This window comes from Ammodytes marinus (genome assembly GCF_949987685.1).
Source record: "Ammodytes marinus genome assembly, chromosome: 16".
NCBI lineage: Eukaryota > Metazoa > Chordata > Actinopteri > Uranoscopiformes > Ammodytidae > Ammodytes > Ammodytes marinus.
In genome coordinates this window covers 28,767,874-28,786,833 of record NC_137220.1, presented here as the reverse complement: position 1 = coordinate 28,786,833, position 18,960 = coordinate 28,767,874, and the positions used below count along the sequence as shown (strand labels likewise).

The 18,960-nt window shown below is 40.2% G+C and overlaps 1 protein-coding gene across 2 annotated transcripts; it reads right to left on the bottom strand.

Annotated features, from left to right (window-relative positions):
* Window positions 1–753: 753 nt before the first annotated feature.
* On the bottom strand, window positions 754–18,742 carry xab2 (XPA binding protein 2). 2 transcript variants are annotated; one of them, XM_080043599.1, is made up of 19 exons: window positions 18,609–18,742; window positions 18,106–18,254; window positions 17,683–17,806; window positions 17,345–17,542; window positions 16,761–16,895; window positions 16,504–16,668; window positions 15,378–15,522; window positions 15,143–15,294; window positions 14,897–15,016; window positions 14,672–14,803; window positions 12,934–13,065; window positions 12,609–12,722; window positions 10,796–10,958; window positions 10,485–10,675; window positions 9,350–9,472; window positions 4,732–4,897; window positions 4,409–4,535; window positions 2,403–2,515; window positions 755–2,272 (listed from the first exon to the last, which is right to left on the bottom strand). In XM_080043599.1, exons 1-19 carry the CDS (start codon window positions 18,642–18,644, stop codon window positions 2,211–2,213), a joined length of 2,547 nt encoding a protein of 848 aa, XP_079899725.1. In that variant the 5' UTR covers window positions 18,645–18,742; the 3' UTR covers window positions 755–2,210. The 2 variants fall into 2 exon arrangements, with proteins under 2 accessions (XP_079899726.1, XP_079899725.1); XM_080043600.1 differs by lacking the exon at window positions 12,609–12,722 and having other exon boundaries at window positions 754–2,272.
* Between the last annotated feature and the right edge of the window lie 218 nt (window positions 18,743–18,960).

Below are 18,960 nucleotides of genomic sequence, written 5' to 3'. Positions count from 1 at the left end.
CGGCCAATAGTAATTGAGTTTGAGCAATGAGGGCGGGATCCCGCAATGTGAACAGAGTCAGCAGGTAGAGGTGTGGTGTGACTTTAACTACGGGTCATTATGTAAAGTAAAACATATAAAAAAATAAATACAGCCTATAAGTGTTCCCTTTCAAAGTGTTACAATTATTATTTTTGCAAATTAGCCTACTATAATAGATGTAATAGGCTATATAGCCTCATACAGATTTAGAATGTTTTAAGATCCTGCATATAAAGGCTATTTTGCCTGATAAGAACTGGTACATGGGATTTGATAACATAATGTGAATCCAACCAATAACCCTAGAAAACGAAGTTTCCTTTTTTCCCCACACATTAAAGTGTCTAAATATCACAATAAAAAGTTTCCTTACAGGAGGATGACCCTGGGTCAATTTTATGTTATGACTCTTATTTGCTTTAATCTAGGCTAAGAGAGAAGAGGGTATTCATCAAAAAGTTTAGACAAACCTGTTCAGGCCATAGTTAATGTTGAGATGCAGCCACTTGGAACCCACCATGACACCCAGAGGCAGTTGATATAAATTAACACTAAAATGTTTGTTCTGAATTCAAACACAAGATTAAGTCAGCATGCATTCTTCATGAAAAAACTGTTTCTTATATACTTGATTTGTTCTCCCAGAGAGACATAGGTGCAAAAGCAAAGGATATGATGATCACTTTATCACAGAGGGATTTTATTACATCAGACCTATTCATATCAGCCTTTGATCAAATAATCATAGAGTTGCAGTCTTGGATAGCAGCAGTATTAAAAACCTGCATATCTTTTCTGTTGCCTATATACCTTTCTACACCTTAAAAGTAGCCTGTAACATAAACAAATGGGCTGCAGTGAGAGGAACTGAGTAAACAAACTAGGATTATATATAAATATATGAAGATAGGATTAGGGAAGTTACGTGCAGAAAATAGTTTAGTTTGTTTTTCAATTATTGTGACTAGAGAGTGTCCTTCCAATTGTTTTTGAATCCTTGTTTCCAGTAGCGCCATTCACAATGGAAAACAGAAATCTCAAGAGTGCCTCATCACATGATGTTGCTCAAAGTTCCAAGAGCACACCAAGTAACCTTGTAAAAAGATTGCCTCTCAGCTATTTTAATCTAATTATGAAAGAAAGCATTTCTTGATAGTCGGTATTTTTTCAGTCCTGTCAATTTAACTCTGAGGCGATGGCTGTTATTAAAAGCACAAGACTTTTTCCAATAAATACTGATACAGATCTACATCAAATTTAATCTTAAACAGTATTCCCTCTGGATACAAAGGCTGCAAATAGATAATTAGAGCAAAATGTAATGTTTAATAATGACTGAATAAAGGAGTTTTGCATGACATCAGCAAATGTTCCATCATTATGAAACGTGAATGCTTAGCTCCTATTTCAATGAAATGTTTCTTTCACAAAACTCCTATCCAGTGATTTCTAGAGTAGAGTTTTCCTCGGATACAAATGTATTTTTATTACAACTGTGTTTTCAAGACAATGTAAAGAGATTTTCAGAGATTGGAGGTGACCATCTTGTCACAGACAAACACTGCTAACGTAGGCAGTGTGGCAACAGGAAAACATATCAAACATGTTGATTACTAAAACACTGTCAAACTGCATTGGGTCACAAGCAGAGCCCTTGACAACACCGACAGAAAGCCATTTTACATTTATATAATCTACAGCCTTTAACATGATCAGTGAGCTAAGAAAACACATGAAACTACACAAAACAAATTAATTTTGAACTTTTCCAATTTTACATTAACTGCTGGGCTACTGAATTATTTTCAAAAAAATTATAGCGCTTTTGAAGATTGACATATGTATACAAGTTATGCAATATTTTGAAATACACCCACCTAGTAGTGATTCTAGAGCCAACAATGTGAGGCTTGAAAGCTCACAGAGAGAGCTTTTAGTAGGTGTAAAGGTGTCTTCACTGTCAACTCTTTTACAAACAGAAACCTTCTCAATGCCACAGTTGTCTACAGCTTCATAGATGTTTGTAGGGAAATACATAAAAGGCACAAATCCTGCCATTCTGTTGCATTCTACAAAACAAAGCAGATACATCTGCGCAGTAACACAAATATTAAAATAGAAGCAATTTGATTTCTACAAAAGAAATCAGAAAACTGCAACTTTCCAAAATTCAGTGAAGAAGCTATCTTTCAGTCATCTTTAAGGCCTCCAAAGACAGCTGTGGGGACACTTTTCTGTTCAAGATGAACCTCTGGAAAGGCCAAGAAGAGAGGACAATAAGCACACTTATGTTCATAAAAAAACATGTCTACATGAATGTTTTAACAAACACCAGATGTTTTTGTTTAACTGCTGAGGCTGGGCTTGTGTCTGTCACTCACCCTCTGGTCCCTGTTCTTCATCATCTTCATTCTCGTCATCATCATCAATGTCGATCTCATCAGGATTGGCTTGTTTGGCAAGCTCAGCCAACTCACTGCGAGAGGTGTCACTCCTGCACATATGCAGAAGAATAACACTTATCTATCTCCATTTCCTTTATCATGGTTCCTACAGCTTAATGCAAGTTAAATTTAAGACTTTTTAAGACCTTTTTAATGCCACTTGAAATTAAATTTAAGACCAACAGACCAAAGGAAAAATGTATTGTCTCGGTGGTCAGACACCACAGTAACTCTGCTTTCAGCGTAGACGTCATTATCTGTATCTGTTCAACCAACAAAATAATCTGTATATGTATCTGTATTCGGATATGAAGCCGGAAATGGCCGGGGCTTATGTCTGATTTTTTTTTTTTTTGCAATTAGTGTCCCTTCAGTGCATCAAACTGATTTAATATTGGCATATCATTAATTATGAGATACATTTCTACCTCATACTGTACTTTTCATCCGTTTCTCTCTCTCTCATTATAAGTTATATGAACTGTCTGAGCCCCACTAGCCCTTTGACTGGGGGATATAATGAACATTCAGAATCTGAAAAAGAACAGTATTTCACAGTAATTCAATTTGTCTGTTTTATTTAATTTTTTCATCTCTTTTTATTTTTAACTCAACAAAGTTTTATGATATATCGATCCGAGATCTAATCGATCTATTTTGCCCAATTTATTTCCCTCTACTCTCTCACTCACTCTATCTCTCCCTTGTTTTTCTAACTTGGTTCAATGAATAATTACTTTGGATCAGGAAACAGCGTTTAGTGCTCTACAAGTGTTCAACGCACAAAGATTATACTTTTTTCAGCTTATCTCTTAGTTATAAACAGATTGTATGAACTAAACAGGCGAAGCGTCACATATCGAATATTTAAAGATCGATTTTGTCTATTTAATAGCATTATACAGCCCGCTGCCCGCTACTAGAGGGACGTGGTCCATGTTCAGAGGTCTGAAATAAATGAAAGGCAGGAAGGGCTGACGGTGACACGGGCTGCAGAAAATTTCAGCGGAATGGAGAGAGACCGCGGGTAACGGAGCCATGCATAAATGCAGCCGGTCTTTCTCCTCTCCGCCGCGGCAGCGGAGATGAACAGCTGATCGGTGCCACTATAGTTAAGGCAGCACGCGCTGCGTCAATTTAGCGCTTAATAAATACATATTTTTCCCCCGAATATAACGAGACTATCGATCGATCTCATTATCCGTGCTTTTCCGAATAGCCTACACATGTTCGGATACAGGCCCATCCCTAGTACGGGTGCAACCGAACATTGTCTGGAGATTTGGTGCTGCTGTCCCGGTTGTTGATATCGGAGGTGGAGCATGGAGGGGTGGAGGCACGGCACGACGAGTAGAACAGAACAGGGAAATACCTGGCGTTTGCTGACAGCTTGATTTTGAGGCTTTGTGTTTCGTGCTGTGCATGTACAACATGCCTCGTATAAATTGCCGGGTACCGGTTTCAGCCAGGCAGAAAAATCCTTGTTGGATAGCCAAATTTTGTTGAATTTACACTTTCCCATGATGCGGGCCGACTGCTAATCATGCTGCTACTGCTACCTGAGCGACGTGCGTCTGCTCTGAGTCACGGCCGCAAACAAATGTTTTGTTGGTTCCGCTCCTTTCTTTATATGTCCATGTTCCGCTCTCGTGATTGCGCGACATTAAACTATTCGGCAATTTATTAAAAAAAAAAAAAAAAATTTACGTATTATTTTTAGATTTGAGACCAGTTACAGTCATAAAATCCTACTTACCATGTGTTAACATTTTTAAGACCTTTGAAAGATGGATTTAAGACTTTTTAATGCTATGTAAGGCCTTATTTTTAGATTTATGAATTTAAGACTTTTTAAGGATCCGCGGGAACCCTGTTTATGTAGTCCAATTAATTTTTTTAAGTTAAAAGTTAAAAAAATAAAGAAAAAAGAAAAAAAGACAAACCTGACGAAGAGAATCTTCTCTTTGGGCTTGGGTTTGTCCTGCTCGGCCTCCGCAGCAAGCTGTTGTGCTTTCTGCTCCAGCATCTTCATGTCATCAATTCCCATTTGGCCAGGAGCCAGATCTGACACTGGAAAAGATGACATCCATGTTTGGTCAAACAGATACAATTGCAAAAATATAGTACATACATTTTTGCACATTTCTGGGATTAAACCTCAGTATTTCGGGCAAATATGCAGCATCATACATCCCCTAAATGGCCTGTGCAGCGAATACAGTTTGTGGTACTTGCCCAGGATGAACTTGTCAGCTTTTACTGGTACCTGTGGAGCTTGTGGTGGCCTTGAGCATCTGAGAGGACATAAAGTTGACCTGGGTGTTGTATGTTGCCTGGACACTGCGTTTGATCCTCAGCATTTCCCTGATAGTGTCCTCATTTCCATGTCGGATCTCAAATTCTTTCCAGGTCTGCCAGAAAGTAGCTGTCACCTGAAAAATCAAGTTCATAAATATATCAAGACAAGTAAATTTTGAACATTTGAAGCAAAATAACAGTCTTCTGGAAATATCTCCAGCTCCGTCATGGTCTTCTTTCAGTCATGAGTTCTGGACCTGACCAAAACACTGAAATACAACGCCAGCCTTAAAGTCAGCGCATCACTTTTCTACAATTGCATTAGAGATTCCAATGCACCACCAAAAGTAGGGGGTGAAATTGGTACAGGAGAAAGACATTGGGGAAAATACAGTGAAATTAAGTCTCATCGAGCTGGCTGTTTAATGTTTCCCTAACTAAAAGTCCAGCACTATGTCTCTTGGGAATAATCTCTTGTGAACACCAGGTGTACGGCAGTAAAAAATCATGGTGTCGACTGGCCATGTTAACAGGATGCAGAACTATTCTGAGACAATGGAAATCAGTCACACCTTCATTCTTTGAAAATTTGATCGAACCGATGTCCAACATACAGCAAACTATGAAAAAGTCACATCCAGACTCGCTCGGCATCAAGACTTATTCCTGAACACATGGACCCCATTCCTGGACTTGATTAACTATAGACAACGACTGAGCGCACACACCATATTTCGAATGGTGATTAATCATGATTAATAATGATTAATCCAGAGCTACCCTGTCAGTGTTTCCCCTACCATTATACAGGCCTGGCGGCCCCGCCAGCCCAACGGGACCCCCCGCCAGGCCAACAGCAGCCTGACAAAAAAAATTAAAAATTCAAATCGTAAAATTTTCAAAATTAATCAAATAATCATTTGCGAGCGTCTGCGCGGCACTGTCGGTCTACCCCTAGTGTGCGCCTGTCTTTACAACCTCTCGTTTGATCATCCCATCAGCTGATCTGTGTGTCTGCACGCGGCGCGATGCACGTGTGCATTCGGTGCGCACTTGTTAAACACGGAAGCCAATGAGCATGACTAGCAAGCAAACGCTGAACTAGTGGCAAAAATAATGCTACTTTATTTTTATGTTTTACATTGAGAAATAGGCTAGATGAAATATAATGGTCGGAATAGGGAATTTGCCTTATGTAGCATACATGTTGATAGGCTAATCATGATGTGTAGCCTATGTTAATTCATTTATTTTCAACAATAAAAAAATAAATAAAATGTTTCAATAGGCTAGGTTCAAGGTGAGGTGATTCAGATTATTCCAGAAATGAGTACTAGACAGGAGCTGTCTATATTAGATCTTAGTGTTTATTGTTTTTTATTGAAATCCACGTGTTTTTCTTGAATAGTTTACATGGCTTGTGTCTCCAAATTATTACAGAAAATTATTATAGGCAGGACATTTGACAGCTGTTTACAGAGCACAGAATTCATCAGATTTCACCTCTCAAAGTGCACCAGATTGATGCATTTAACTTTAAACGGATAAGGTTTTCTTCTGCAGACCCCCCTAGAAGGTCCATTCTCACCCAGCAGGATCTAAAAATCCTGTGAGAAACACCACATGTACAAATGTACTGAATGTGAAAGCATAACCCTATGCCCTCATTTTTAACGGGCTGTCAAAAGCAGACCTGCAAACTCATAGGAGGTGAAAAAGGTGACAAACACCCGTCCCCTCTAGGGGGGTCGGGTGTTTTTCGCTGTCCAAACGATTGGCTATTGTTAAATATCATTCACACAACCAGAGTTCTCCACTATTGCCTCCAATGTCCAGCTGGGTGAAAATAATAGCCAGCTGAGATCCTGACCCTCCTAGGGGGGTCCGGGGGTATGCCCCCCCGGGAGATTTTTTTTAAACTTTTTAAAGTGAAATGCATGAATCTGGTGCACTTTGAGAGGGAAATTAAGAGGCTAAATCTGAGGAATTTTGTGTGAACAAATAATTTGGAGACACTGGGTCGGATGAATTAGAAGCTTCTTGGATTTTCCATTAAAATGTTCATTTAAAATAAAATATTATGCAGGGTCCTCTGGGTTGGGCTTGGTGCTCTTTTTCTTTTATGGGACATATTTCTCTGTAATATAATGAATGCATTTAAATGCAGTGAGAGGAATGAAGCAGAAGAACTCTGTTGTCCAGCTATCTTTTTTTCCACAGACGAGGCTGAAATAGGTTATACAGTGCATGGGCATCTGAGCCCCATTTCCAAATGTTTTTAAATAAACTCAATACACACTGGACGTGAACGTGACGTGATCAGTTAAACTTGGATTACCTCCCAGATGAACTGATTACATTATTGGGCTATTAACTAGGCTATCTAGATCAAAACATTGTATTAATTTTTTTGTATGATATAATAATATGATGTTAACATCAAACACACAAACTAAAAAATAAAAATAAATTGGGGCGGGGGGGGGGGGGGGGGGGGCCTGTCGGTCGGCTCTGATTGTGAGCGCACTGCAGACACTTCATTTCTGCAATGTGCGCTCATTAAACTGTCAGCTTCACTAAGAGTCCTGTGTGGGTCAACAGTGCAGTGTAAACTATGCAGCATAAAGTTATAACATTCGTCTACGACCGTGATGTTAAATCACCTTCACACAAAGTCTTCTCCCCAGCAAAGCAGCGAGTCGATCGCTGTGACGGTGAAAATCACCGGGACCCGGGAGACCCAGTGAGCGAGTGAGACGCCGCTCAGAAAAAACTCTGTGGTTTGATGGATGAAATCAGTCGGGGATATCCTGCCCGTTAACTTTGTCTACGGGAACGGCTTCCGCGATCTTTTTCTATGTCTCGAGTCTAACAGAGAGCCATGTCGGCAAACTGACAGCGCGACTAAATAAAGGGACTGCACAGTGAGCAGCGTCCCTCCGTATAGTTTCTGTTTCAGTAGGCTGTTACATTAACCTCTGAAGCATTGACAGTGTTTAATCAAAGCCTCTAATTTTTTATTATCAAAAGGGCTTCCTTTGATTGAGACTTTTAGCCAATTCTAAAGTCTGAACACACAGCAGCAGCAGTGATGCTTTAGCTTACTGTGCCCGATCTTAACGCTGATTGGACAATACTCATGACGTCTACCAAAGATGTTTTATTGCCAAGATAACGATATTCCCTTGTCTCACACTACGGTAACTCGCCCACACAGTCCAGTCTGGGAAGCGCTGGCCGACTTCTCTGGCAGCTGCCGCTACCCCCCCCCCCCCCCTCCCAAAAACAAAAACTCTTCGGATCTATACGATTCACGTGGGTCATATATTTTGATTCTAAACGGCGATTTTCGCCGAAAAGCGACGAGTTTGCAGGTATGCAAAAGAGGCTCATCCCAAATGGGGTTCGTTTTGGTCAATTTCTTCTAGAAATTTGGTACGCACGCGGCGCGCACTCTTTATGAGCTCTTACCACCGGGCCTAAAAAAAATTATAGGGGAATCACTGCCTGTGATTAATCTGATTAAAAAATGTAATGGTTTGACAGGCCTAATATACACTCACCGGCCACTTTATTAGGTAAAGCGGTTCATTTTCTTGTTAACACATATAACTAATCAGCCAATCACATGTCAGCAACTCAATGCATTTAGGCATGTAAACCTGGACGGGACAACTTATTGAGGTTGAAACCGAGCAACAGAATGGGGAAGAAAGGGGTTTTAAGTGACTTTGAACATGGCAATGTTGAGGGTGCCAAGAGGGCTGGTATGAGTATTTCAGAAACTGCTGATCTACTGGGATTTTCACTATAAACCATCTCCAGGGTTTACAGAGAATGGTCCGAAAAAGAAAAAATATCCAGTGAACGGCATTTGTGTGGACGTAAAATGCCTTGTTGAAGTCAGAGGTCAGTGGAGGATGGGCATACTGGTTCGAGATGATAGAAAGGCACCAGTAACTCAAATAACCACTTGTTACAACCAGGGTATGCAGAATACCATCTCTGAACGCAAAACACGACCAACATTGAAGCAGATGGGCTACAGCAACAGAAGACCCCACCGGGTGCCACTCCTGTCAGCTAAAAACAGGAAAATTAGGCTTCAATTCTCACATGATCCCCAATATTGAACAATAGAAGATTGAAAAATCATGTCTGGTCTGATGAGTCTCGATTTCAGTTGCGACATTCAGATGGCAGGTTCAGAATTTGGCGTAAACAACATGAAAGTATGGATCCATCCTGCCATGCACCATCAACCATGCCATGTTCAAAGTCACCTAAACCTCCTTTCTTCCCCATTCTGATGCTCGGTTTGACTTCAGTACATTGTCTTGACCACGTCTACATGCCTAAATGCATTAAATTGCTGCCAGGTGATTGGCTGATTAGTTTTTTGTTTTAATAAGCCATTGAACAGGTGTACCTAATAAAGTGGCCGGTGAGTGTATATGTTCTCAAAAAGCAGTGTAGTACATGTTGTAACGCAAAATAAAAAGGAGAAGTGATGATTAGATCATCTTTTGTGGAAAAAATGTCATTTTGATCAGAAAGGAGTAATAGCAGGAGGTTGTTAGTCTCACCCTGGGATCACAGATCTGGGAGCAGTAGGAATAGATTGCTCTGGCCCGATCAATCTCACCAAGTTTACTCTCCATGTCAGCAAACCGCAGACACATGTCCCTCGCATGCTCATCAGGAAGGACCTAAGTTAATATAAAAAAAAGGTACAATTTACATTTTACTCATTTTATTAATGAATATAACACAATCATAATGTGTGTTAACAGTAGGGCTGGCCCAAATGCCATTTTTCAGGCTTCGAATATTTGTTGGTTTTTCCGAGCGAATATTCGTTCCAGAAAAACACACCATCAAAAACAACATAAACATTTTTTTAATAATCCCTATATACGCCCTGGAACCGATTTTGACAGTAACTGCATATTTTGTTGAAGATTTACGCGCTCGGAGGTGAAGTAATGGATGCGCTATGACACTTAGTGATGTAATATCCTCCTAAATGAGCAATACTACTACTACTACTACTACTACAATATTACTAACTTTTATATCCAAATATAAAATTATTTGATGACATTATATTGCAGTACTAGCTTCTTGCAAAAAAAATTGTTGAAAAAAAAAATGAAAAAAAAAGAAGCTCCGAATACTAATTTAAGCTCTGAATACTAATTTTCCGAACGAGTATTCGAATAATTTGGGCCAGCCCTAGTTAACAGTATTAAAATTTTTTTAAGCTTTTCAGACATAAGGAAAAATCAGGGCTAGCCTATTTTCAGCAAGAGGAAAATCCTGATAATATATCAAAAGCAACACTTAAAAGCTCTATAGCATCTCTTCAAAACATACCGTGTAATTTTGTTCAAAGATTAGCATTATAATCCAAAGATAATATGAAACAAATAGATCCAAAGATAGTTTTTTTTCTGTCAAGTAAATGTGAATCTATGAAATATGAAAATTGTTCCATTTTCTTTAATATAACAGGTTTAGATGTAGATTTATTGCTTGTCTTTTTCCAGTTAACAGTAATAATGAGCTAATAAAGCAATGAGTTAAGAAAGTGCTACCATTGATGATTATTATCTTCAGTATTGCATTTGCATGTAGCACCTGAAAATGAAATTGATTCTTCAGGGGAAAAAATAAACTTCAATATGAAATGGCATGTTCATCAATTGCTTGACTATCTACCTCAATAGCTTTCTGGTGAATCGCTCTGGTATATGTGACTCCATAAATTTCCGCTGCTCTCTTGATGTAGATATTGAACATGTGATGTCTCTCCTCAGTTCCTACTGCTTGCGTTGCTCTTTCATAGACAGCCATGGCGTGTCGTGCCAATCCATAACCCTCCTCCAATTTGGCATACAAGAGGTAAATAGCTGGAAAGCAAGGCACAGTGGTACATTCGGATTCAGCACATTTCATAAAGAAGAAAAGGTTGAAGCAATGTGGAATATATGCATTTATGTTTCCAATGCAACTCTAACAAAGCAACTCACTCTTTGCAAACTTTGCAGGGCAGCCATCCAGGGCTTGTTCAAATAGATCTCTAGCTCTCTCCAGCTTCTTGCCCCCATAACGATCAATGAACTTCGTGAGGTAAGTGTTCCAGATGTCATAAACATTTGGCCACCTGAAGAGAGCAATACCGCGCTCATAAGCCTGAAAAAGATTGACCATGGCATTGATGAATTGTTTAGATGGGTGGTATGTTAACAAACACTGCAATACATACAGGTGAAACTCGAAAAATTTGAATATCGTGCAAAAGTTCATTTATTTCAGTAATTCAACCTAAATGGTGAAACTAATATATTATATAGACTCATTACATTCAAAGTGAGATATTTCAAGCCTTTATGTTATAATTGTGATTATTATGGCTTACAGTTTATGAAAACCCCAAATTCTAAATCTCAGAAAATTAGAATATTAGATAAAATCAATAAAAAAAGGATTTTAAATACAGAAATGTCGGCCCTCTAGAAAGTATAATCATGCATATGTATTAAGTACTTGGTTTGGGCCCCTTTTGCACGAATTATTGCCTAAATGCGGTGTGGCATGGATGCTATCAGTCTGTGGCACTGCTGAGGTGTTATGGAAGCCCAGGTTGCTTTGATAGTGGCCTTCAGCTCCTCTGTATTGTTGGGTCTGGTGTGTATCATCTTCCTCTTGTCCATAGTTTCTCTATTGGGTTCAGGTCAGGAGAGTTGTCTGGCCAATCAACACAGTAATACCATGGTCAGTCAACCAGTTACCTGTGGTTTTGGCACTGTGGACAGTTGTCAAGTCTTGCTGGAAAAAGTAATTCAGCATCTCCATAAAGCTTGTCAACAGACAGGAAATATGAAGTGCTCTAAAATATCCTGGTAGACCGCTGTGGTGACTTTGGACTTGATAACACAGTGGACCAACACCATCAGATGACATGGTGCCTCAAATCATCCCTGACTGTTGAAACTTGACAGTGGTCTTCAAGCCCCTTGGATTTTGTGCCCCTCCACTCTTCCTCTAGACTGTGGAATCTTGATTTCCAAATGAAACGCAACATTTAATTTGGATCAGTGATGATTTGGGGTGCCATGTCATCTGCTGCTGTTGGTCCACTGTGTTATCAAGTCCAAAGTCACCACAGCCATCTAGCAGAAGATTTTAGAGCACTTCATGCTTCTGTCTGTTGACAAGCTTTATGGAGATGACAATTTGCATTTCCAGCTAGACTTGGCACCTGCCCACAGTACCATAAACCGCTGGTAACTTGTAATGTTGACTGACCATGGTATTACTGTGCATGAATAGCCAGACAACTCTCCTGACCTGAACTCCATAGAGAAACTATGGATTATTGTCAAGAGGAAGATGATACACACCAGACCCAACAATACAGACGAGCTGAAGGCCACTATCAAAGCAACCTGGGCTTCCATAACACCTCAGCAGTGCCACAGGCTGATAGCATCCATGCCACGCCGCATTTAGGCAATAATTCATGCAAAAGGGGCCCAAACCAAGTACTTAGTACATATGCATGATTATACTTTCTAGAGGGCCGACATTTCTGTATTTAAAATCCTTTTTTATTGATTTTATGTAATATTCTAATTTTCTGAGATTTAGAATTTGGGGTTTTTATAAACTGTAAGCCATAATACTCACAATTATAAAAAATAAAGGCTTCACATATCTCACTTTGCACCTATAAAGTTGAATTACTGAAATAAATGAACTTTTGCATGATATTCTAATTTTTCGAGTTTCACCTGTATATTGCTGTTAAAACGATTTATTTAATTAGTGCAATGCTATTACTTTGAAGCTTTCCTCAAAGTAGTTGTGCTCTTCAAGGAACATGGCATAATTGATGATGATCTGTGGTGTGGCAATGCGGAGGTCAATAATGCGGTCATACACTGCTTTCGTAGACTGATTGGGTGAAAAAAAGGAAAAAGGAGACAGAATTAGAGTAAACATATCCAACTCACAGAGATGACTGACAGTTGGGATTTCAAAGACTCGGAGTGGATTAGGATTCAAAAGACCAAAATGAAAAATTGGAGAGATTAACTGAATGTGTACCTACTGCATATCTTTAGCTCATATGGAGTAAGATACACCTGATGTGTAGTCAACATACCTGGAAAGTGCCCAGGCTCTCCTCCAAGTCTGCCAACATAGACCAGACCTTCAAAGACTTGTAGACTCTGTTTTGGACTGGCTCGGATGCATCAAAGTACTCGGCTTTCTTGGATGGGATTGCTGTGGCTTTCTATATTCAAATATTAAAGACAATTATTAAAAGAAACGACTGATAACTATTATATCAATAAAAAATGTATACAAAAATATGAATGTGACCTCAGATTAAAAAAGGGTGCACTTACTAATATTTTACTCTGCTGAAAATTGCCATAAATCATGGGCAAGTACTATACAAGCATGGCTAATATATGCCAGTCATATCTCTGTAGCTTAGACTGCATTATCTCTAAATAGGAAGAGCTGCCCAAAATCGAATTTGTTGTCAATGCTCTAAACTCCTGACGCCATCACTTCCCATTGGGCACTATGCACATGGTTTTGTTTGCCCAAAACACAGAGGAAAATAAGTCTCAACGGTGGAGAGAGCGTTGGGCACAGAAAGCTTTTTTGTTGGTTAGTTAGTAATTAAGCTATTGGCTTTAATGGTTTAATGCCAAACTTCACTAAAACGTTTTAGGATATGCAGCCTCAGTGCTTATCTACTGTGGCAGTGACAAAGTTAGTTAGAAATTCATATTGATAAAGAATAGCATTTTTTGCAAAAGCTATTGTACTTCCTTAGCCTTGCCACTAGATGTTACTAATGGCGCTTTTCCACCGCACATGTAGCTCGACTCGACTCAGCTCAGCTTGGTTTGGTAGAAGCACGGGTCGTTTTCCACCCCAAATAGTACCTCCTGAACGTGGGCGGGGTTGTCGAAAGGGGCTGAAAGTCTACTCCGGAGCAAAGTAGCAAAGCAGAAATTACGAGCAGTTGTTGCACTATTAACTGAACCAACCGCCAAAAACACGGATGAAAAATGTTTAAGAAATACCCCCCTTGTATCTGTTTGCTAAAAGAAGTAGAAGAATATTGCTACGGGCCATTAAAAGGGATGGTTGTTGTCCCGATGTGTGACTCTGCCACACAGTCAGCTGTAGGGATGCGTCACGTACATCCCTATGCACGTAAACACGGGCATGATAAAGTTGACTGTTTAGTGCTTGTTTCAGGATACGTGTTTTCAAATGCAAGCCGTGTCTCAGCCTGAATATTTTATTGAGGTAATCAGTTCAGTCCGAGGCTTGTAATGTAATCGCTCGCTATCATGTCTGTCCCAGCTGGCTACTATTTAGCCTAGCTGCTAGCTGCCCTACATGTCTCCTCTCGTATGATAAGTAACTTCCCCAACAACCAACACTGGGTGAGCTTAGCGAATATATGGAAAAGAAATTCGGATCTGTGATACAAATCAAATGAAAGAGCCAGAGAAGGCTGCACGCGGCGTAAATACACTCAAAAGTCCCAGAGAGTTGGGGAGAATAAACAACAGAATGAAGCCGGTAGTCTCTGGCCACTGATTGGCCAGACAATAGTCTCTGGCCAATCAGTGGCCGGCAGTCTGCCGACGTCACCTTTTAGCATCGGCTCAGCTCGCTTGGAACCTAGAGCGAGGCGATACCAAAAAAGCAGCCGCTACCAGGTACCAGGTACCATGAAATTGTGGTGGAAACGCCAAAAATGCGAGTCGAGTCGAGCTGATACCATGCGGTGGAAAAGCGCCATAAGCATCTAGTGTAGATTGTGCAACTATTTTACTTGAATGCCTGCAGATGAGATACAACTGTCTCACCCTCAGTATGCGCAGTGCCTGTTCATAGTTCTCATGGCGCAGCTCCATCTCTCCATATTCACACCACACAGCAGAAAGGTCATCCACCTGCTTGTAGTTCACCTTGGTGGCCTTCTCAAAAATGGTCCTGGCCTGAGTGACAGTCAATAAATGTAAGACATAACAATAGAAAACATCTCTGATCTGAATGACCAGAATCCATGTGAAAGGACATCAATCACTTACATCATCTAGCTGGCCATTTTCCTCATAGAATTTAGCAAAGGAAACCCAGAGAGAGTGAGGCTTCCCTGTGGCCTTCATCGGATCTACAGTCTGTACTGCCTCAGTGTATGTGTTGATGATCTGCAGAAGATAATGCATTCATTGGTAAGGTAAAATAGAAAGGCAGGCTTACCAGTCAGTGCTTTGTTAAATGTTTCACTACTTTAGATGTTACGGTCAAAAGAAAGTTAAAGGCCTCAAACTCACCTGCCGTGGATTGCCATCATACAGTTTTACCCTCTTGTGCCACTCATGGACATTGTGAGGATTCTGTCGCAGTAGAACACTGTTCAACAGGAGGGGCCGCCGGGCTATCAGCTGCTCAAAGCGAGCCAGTCTGAGCTCCAGATCTATGTCATCTGGGAGAAGAAAAAAAGAGTAAAGCATGCATGCCAGGAGAACAAGAATGGAGTGTTGTCAATATAAATCAATCCACACACACCATCGTCATCTTGCCCCATCTCTGCAGTGGTTTCCATCTTTGCTGCGATCATGCTCTCTTCAAACTGGGCATAACTATCAAACACTTGTGTGAAATCCCTTACTGTTACCACTGTGAGGATAGCCTCCTCATAGACATCACGAGCCTGACAAAGCAAAGACACATTCATTATTACTCAGGCCAACACACAGTAAAATAATTGTTAAGCAATTGAACCATTTTTAGCTTAGGGATATATTTGGGGCCCAATTTCCACTGGGGAGATGACTTTCAAATTTGTTTATTATTTTTTTTTAACCGCAAGCTGTCATGGGCACGGAGCAGCAGCACACAGACAGTTGCCTCTGTGCGCAGGTGAGTGCGTTACCTCCCGTTGCTGACACCTTCATCAGTTTGCAGACTGACGTTAAGCTTACGTTTTCAGGTTCCTTAGCATTGGGTTTAAATTTAAAATATAACCAAATAGGGGCGTTTGCTTTTCAAAATCCTCCACCATCGTCAGGTTGGTAAACTCTCCTCTCGTTAAAGAGCACCTATTATGGTTTTTCAACTTTTATGACCTATAAAGGTTGTTATAATGATTTATAATCATGTTTAACCATACTAAAGTGTCAAATAATGACTTACATGCATGAAGACGTATTCCCTGCTGACCGTCTGGGGTGGCTGTGCAGAGCGCTAAACACTAGGGCAGCCGGTCGCGATTAAATTGTTCAAATTTCCAGGATTTATCTACGTAGATCAATCCGGATTTTCCATGTATGGAATGCTGCAACGTGCTCAGGCACACTCCGGCCATGCCCCCACCTGCCTGCTCAAATCTGCCCAAGCGCCGCTGAAAGTCTTCCGGAAGGTAACTAATCACAACGGAGTGGGGTTGGCAGGAGGGGGGCGAGGGGGCGGAGAAGGATGAGAGGAAGAGTTTCCCTAAAATCTACATAGTTTTTTGTGCTGCGATTCGGGTTGCTCTATAGCGATAGGTTGCTCTATAGGAGTCATTAATGAGAAATTAAGACCAGAAAAGTAGTATAATAGGAGATCTTTAAAGTCACTCAACTCGGCGCTGCATGGAGCAGACACTTTATATGCAGCATATAACAAATGAAGCTAGTTGGAGGGCACAAACCTTCTCAAAGTGACCACTCCTGATGTAATAGTCAGCTAAAGAGCACCAGAGTTTCCCAAGTTGGTCTGTGAAGCGGGTGAGGCCTCCTCGGATGATGGCCCCTACATTCAGAGAGGTCACCTTATCAGGGTTCTGGGAGATCAGGTCGCATAGTTCATGCCACAGCTGCCCAAGAAACAAGATTGATCAATTTTCCTTCTGAGCTTAAAAATAAAAACAGGCACAGGGAGGTGCTTGGGTTGAGAATACAATCTTACTTGATAGTTAGACTTGCCCTCTTTGGACACAAAGCTTTCGTCATTGACAACAGCTGCTAGTCGCACAGCTGCTTCATCCAAGCGGCCAACAGAATGTAAGTAGTCTATGTATTCCTCTGCATTCTCTGGAGAAAGCTACATTGTACAAAGAGTGGGCAGAGGACATTTTCATTCACAGAAAAAACAAAAAGTCACTAAAATTCAACATCAATTTCAATAGTAAATACACATAAAAATTCTAATCCTATTTTGTGGGATCATTTTTTTTATAAGAAATGTCTTTCACTTTCTAATCAACATTAGAGCTCTAAACGGAATGCTGATCGTCTTGATGATTGATAAAACATCCTCAAGACTAAACCCGCATAGAAAATAGCCTTTGACTTGGCTTAGGATCTTCAGACATTTACAGAACTTGAGAACTTCATACTTTGACCTACTAATACGCAGTATCATCACATACATTTTCCATAAATTGTCTCTGAAAGTGCCCAATTACAACTATCAGCTTAATCGTGAACCTTCTTAAGTTACATTCTAAATGACAGCTTATGTATGGAATTGGTTTTGCACTATGTTCTCACCTTAAGGTACCTGCGGTACACCCGGATGGCTGTCTCGGGCAGAGGCAAATTTCGTACAAAGCGGAGATACAGAGGCCAGATTCGTGGGTGCTGGGTAACAGGAAGAGCTCTGAGTGCACGGTCAAATGTTTGCCGACTTCTTGTGATCTTGCACTGAGACACAAGGAACTGGCAGTAATCAAGCCATATTCTAGGCATCTAGTAAAAGGAAAGACAGATGGTTAGTTTTGAGAACCCCCCCCCCCCCCCCCACACACACACACACACACACAGCACAATCTAATGTTATTGTGTAATGTGTACTGTAGTTCACTACGGAGATTTGTGTGAAGTATTACCTTATGCATGAAAACCAGGGCCCTTTCATGGCAATTATTGACCTCTTCATGGGCTGGTTCAGTTATACATTTTCCTTTGACTTGTTTCCGCCTTTCTCTCAGATAATTGTACCACAACTTATAGCTATAAAAAAGAAAGAAAGAAAAAGAAAAGGTTTGAGCATAAGCAAATAATAGTTTTCCCTCTTGACATCATCGTAATTCAAGTTAAATTAGCCTACTTATGCAAATGTTTAATGTTGAACAACGCACAACAGTGATAGGATAGTTATATATTAACCAGTGACTGCGCATGAAATATATCCCATATTTATGTCAAAACCAATATATTCGTGCATGTACTAATGTGGTTCCTATCTGTGGACTTGCACGTAACAACTTTGTTAAAACTTGTTTGTAACGTTCCACGGTGATGTTAGTTACCTGCCAGGCAACTCTTTCAGAGCCCGCTCATAGATCATGTTGAGGGTGGATTTGGACCCGTTCTGTTTGAATTCGATGTATCGCATCCAGCACTTGACTGAGTAGGGATTCCTGATAATCTCCTCTTCATAAGGAAGATCATCGTCCTCCTAAGAAAGAAAGATATCACAGAACATGCCACTTCAAGTTTAACTAAAATGTGTAAAATGTACGTTAGCTAAAGCTAACATTAGCGCGATGGAAGAAACGTCACTATTACGTTACCTAGATTTTCTTTTTCATAGATTGGAAATTAACATGAATCAATGATCAGTTACTATTGTGAGTTAAGAACGCAAATACTTGAACCACGCATGTTTGACAACAAATAATAATAATTCCTAGTTAACGATAGGCAACAAGCTAAATTCAGCACTGTTTAACACATAGCCAAGCTAGCACTTTTATACACGTTAGCAAGTACTCAACAAACTAATTTTAATAAAAGGTATGGTGTAGCTTACAAACATAACATCAGTTTTCCCGTTTAGCGAAGGCATTTTTTGCGAGAGCGAATGACCGTTCGAGCTTAAAAAACAAACAAACAAAAGTAATGCTAACTGCAGCTAACACAAGCTTGCAGAATTCTCAAGGCGTGTGGTCTTTAACTTCCGGTGTGGTCTTCTTCTTCTTCTTTTGCTTTATTGGCGGGTTGCAACCATAGCTTTCTTGGTGCATACCGCCACCAACTGTACAGGAGTATGTAACAACCGTATTTATGTTTTCCAATGGTCAAGTAATGCGAATAATGCTGGGCTTACACTAGACTAGGACTTTTAAAAGACTTTGTTTCAGGCCGTGACATCAAAACGAGAA

Coding starts and splice junctions, on each gene's coding strand:
- xab2 (XM_080043599.1), bottom strand. CDS start 18,644: ATGCCTTCGCTAAACGGGAAAACTGATGTTATGTTT. Junction 15,017..15,142: donor ATGATGGCAATCCACGGCAG/GTGAGTTTGAGG, acceptor TATCTTCTGCAG/ATCATCAACACATACACTGA. Junction 4,536..4,731: donor GGCCACCACAAGCTCCACAG/GTACCAGTAAAA, acceptor CATCTTTTCCAG/TGTCAGATCTGGCTCCTGGC.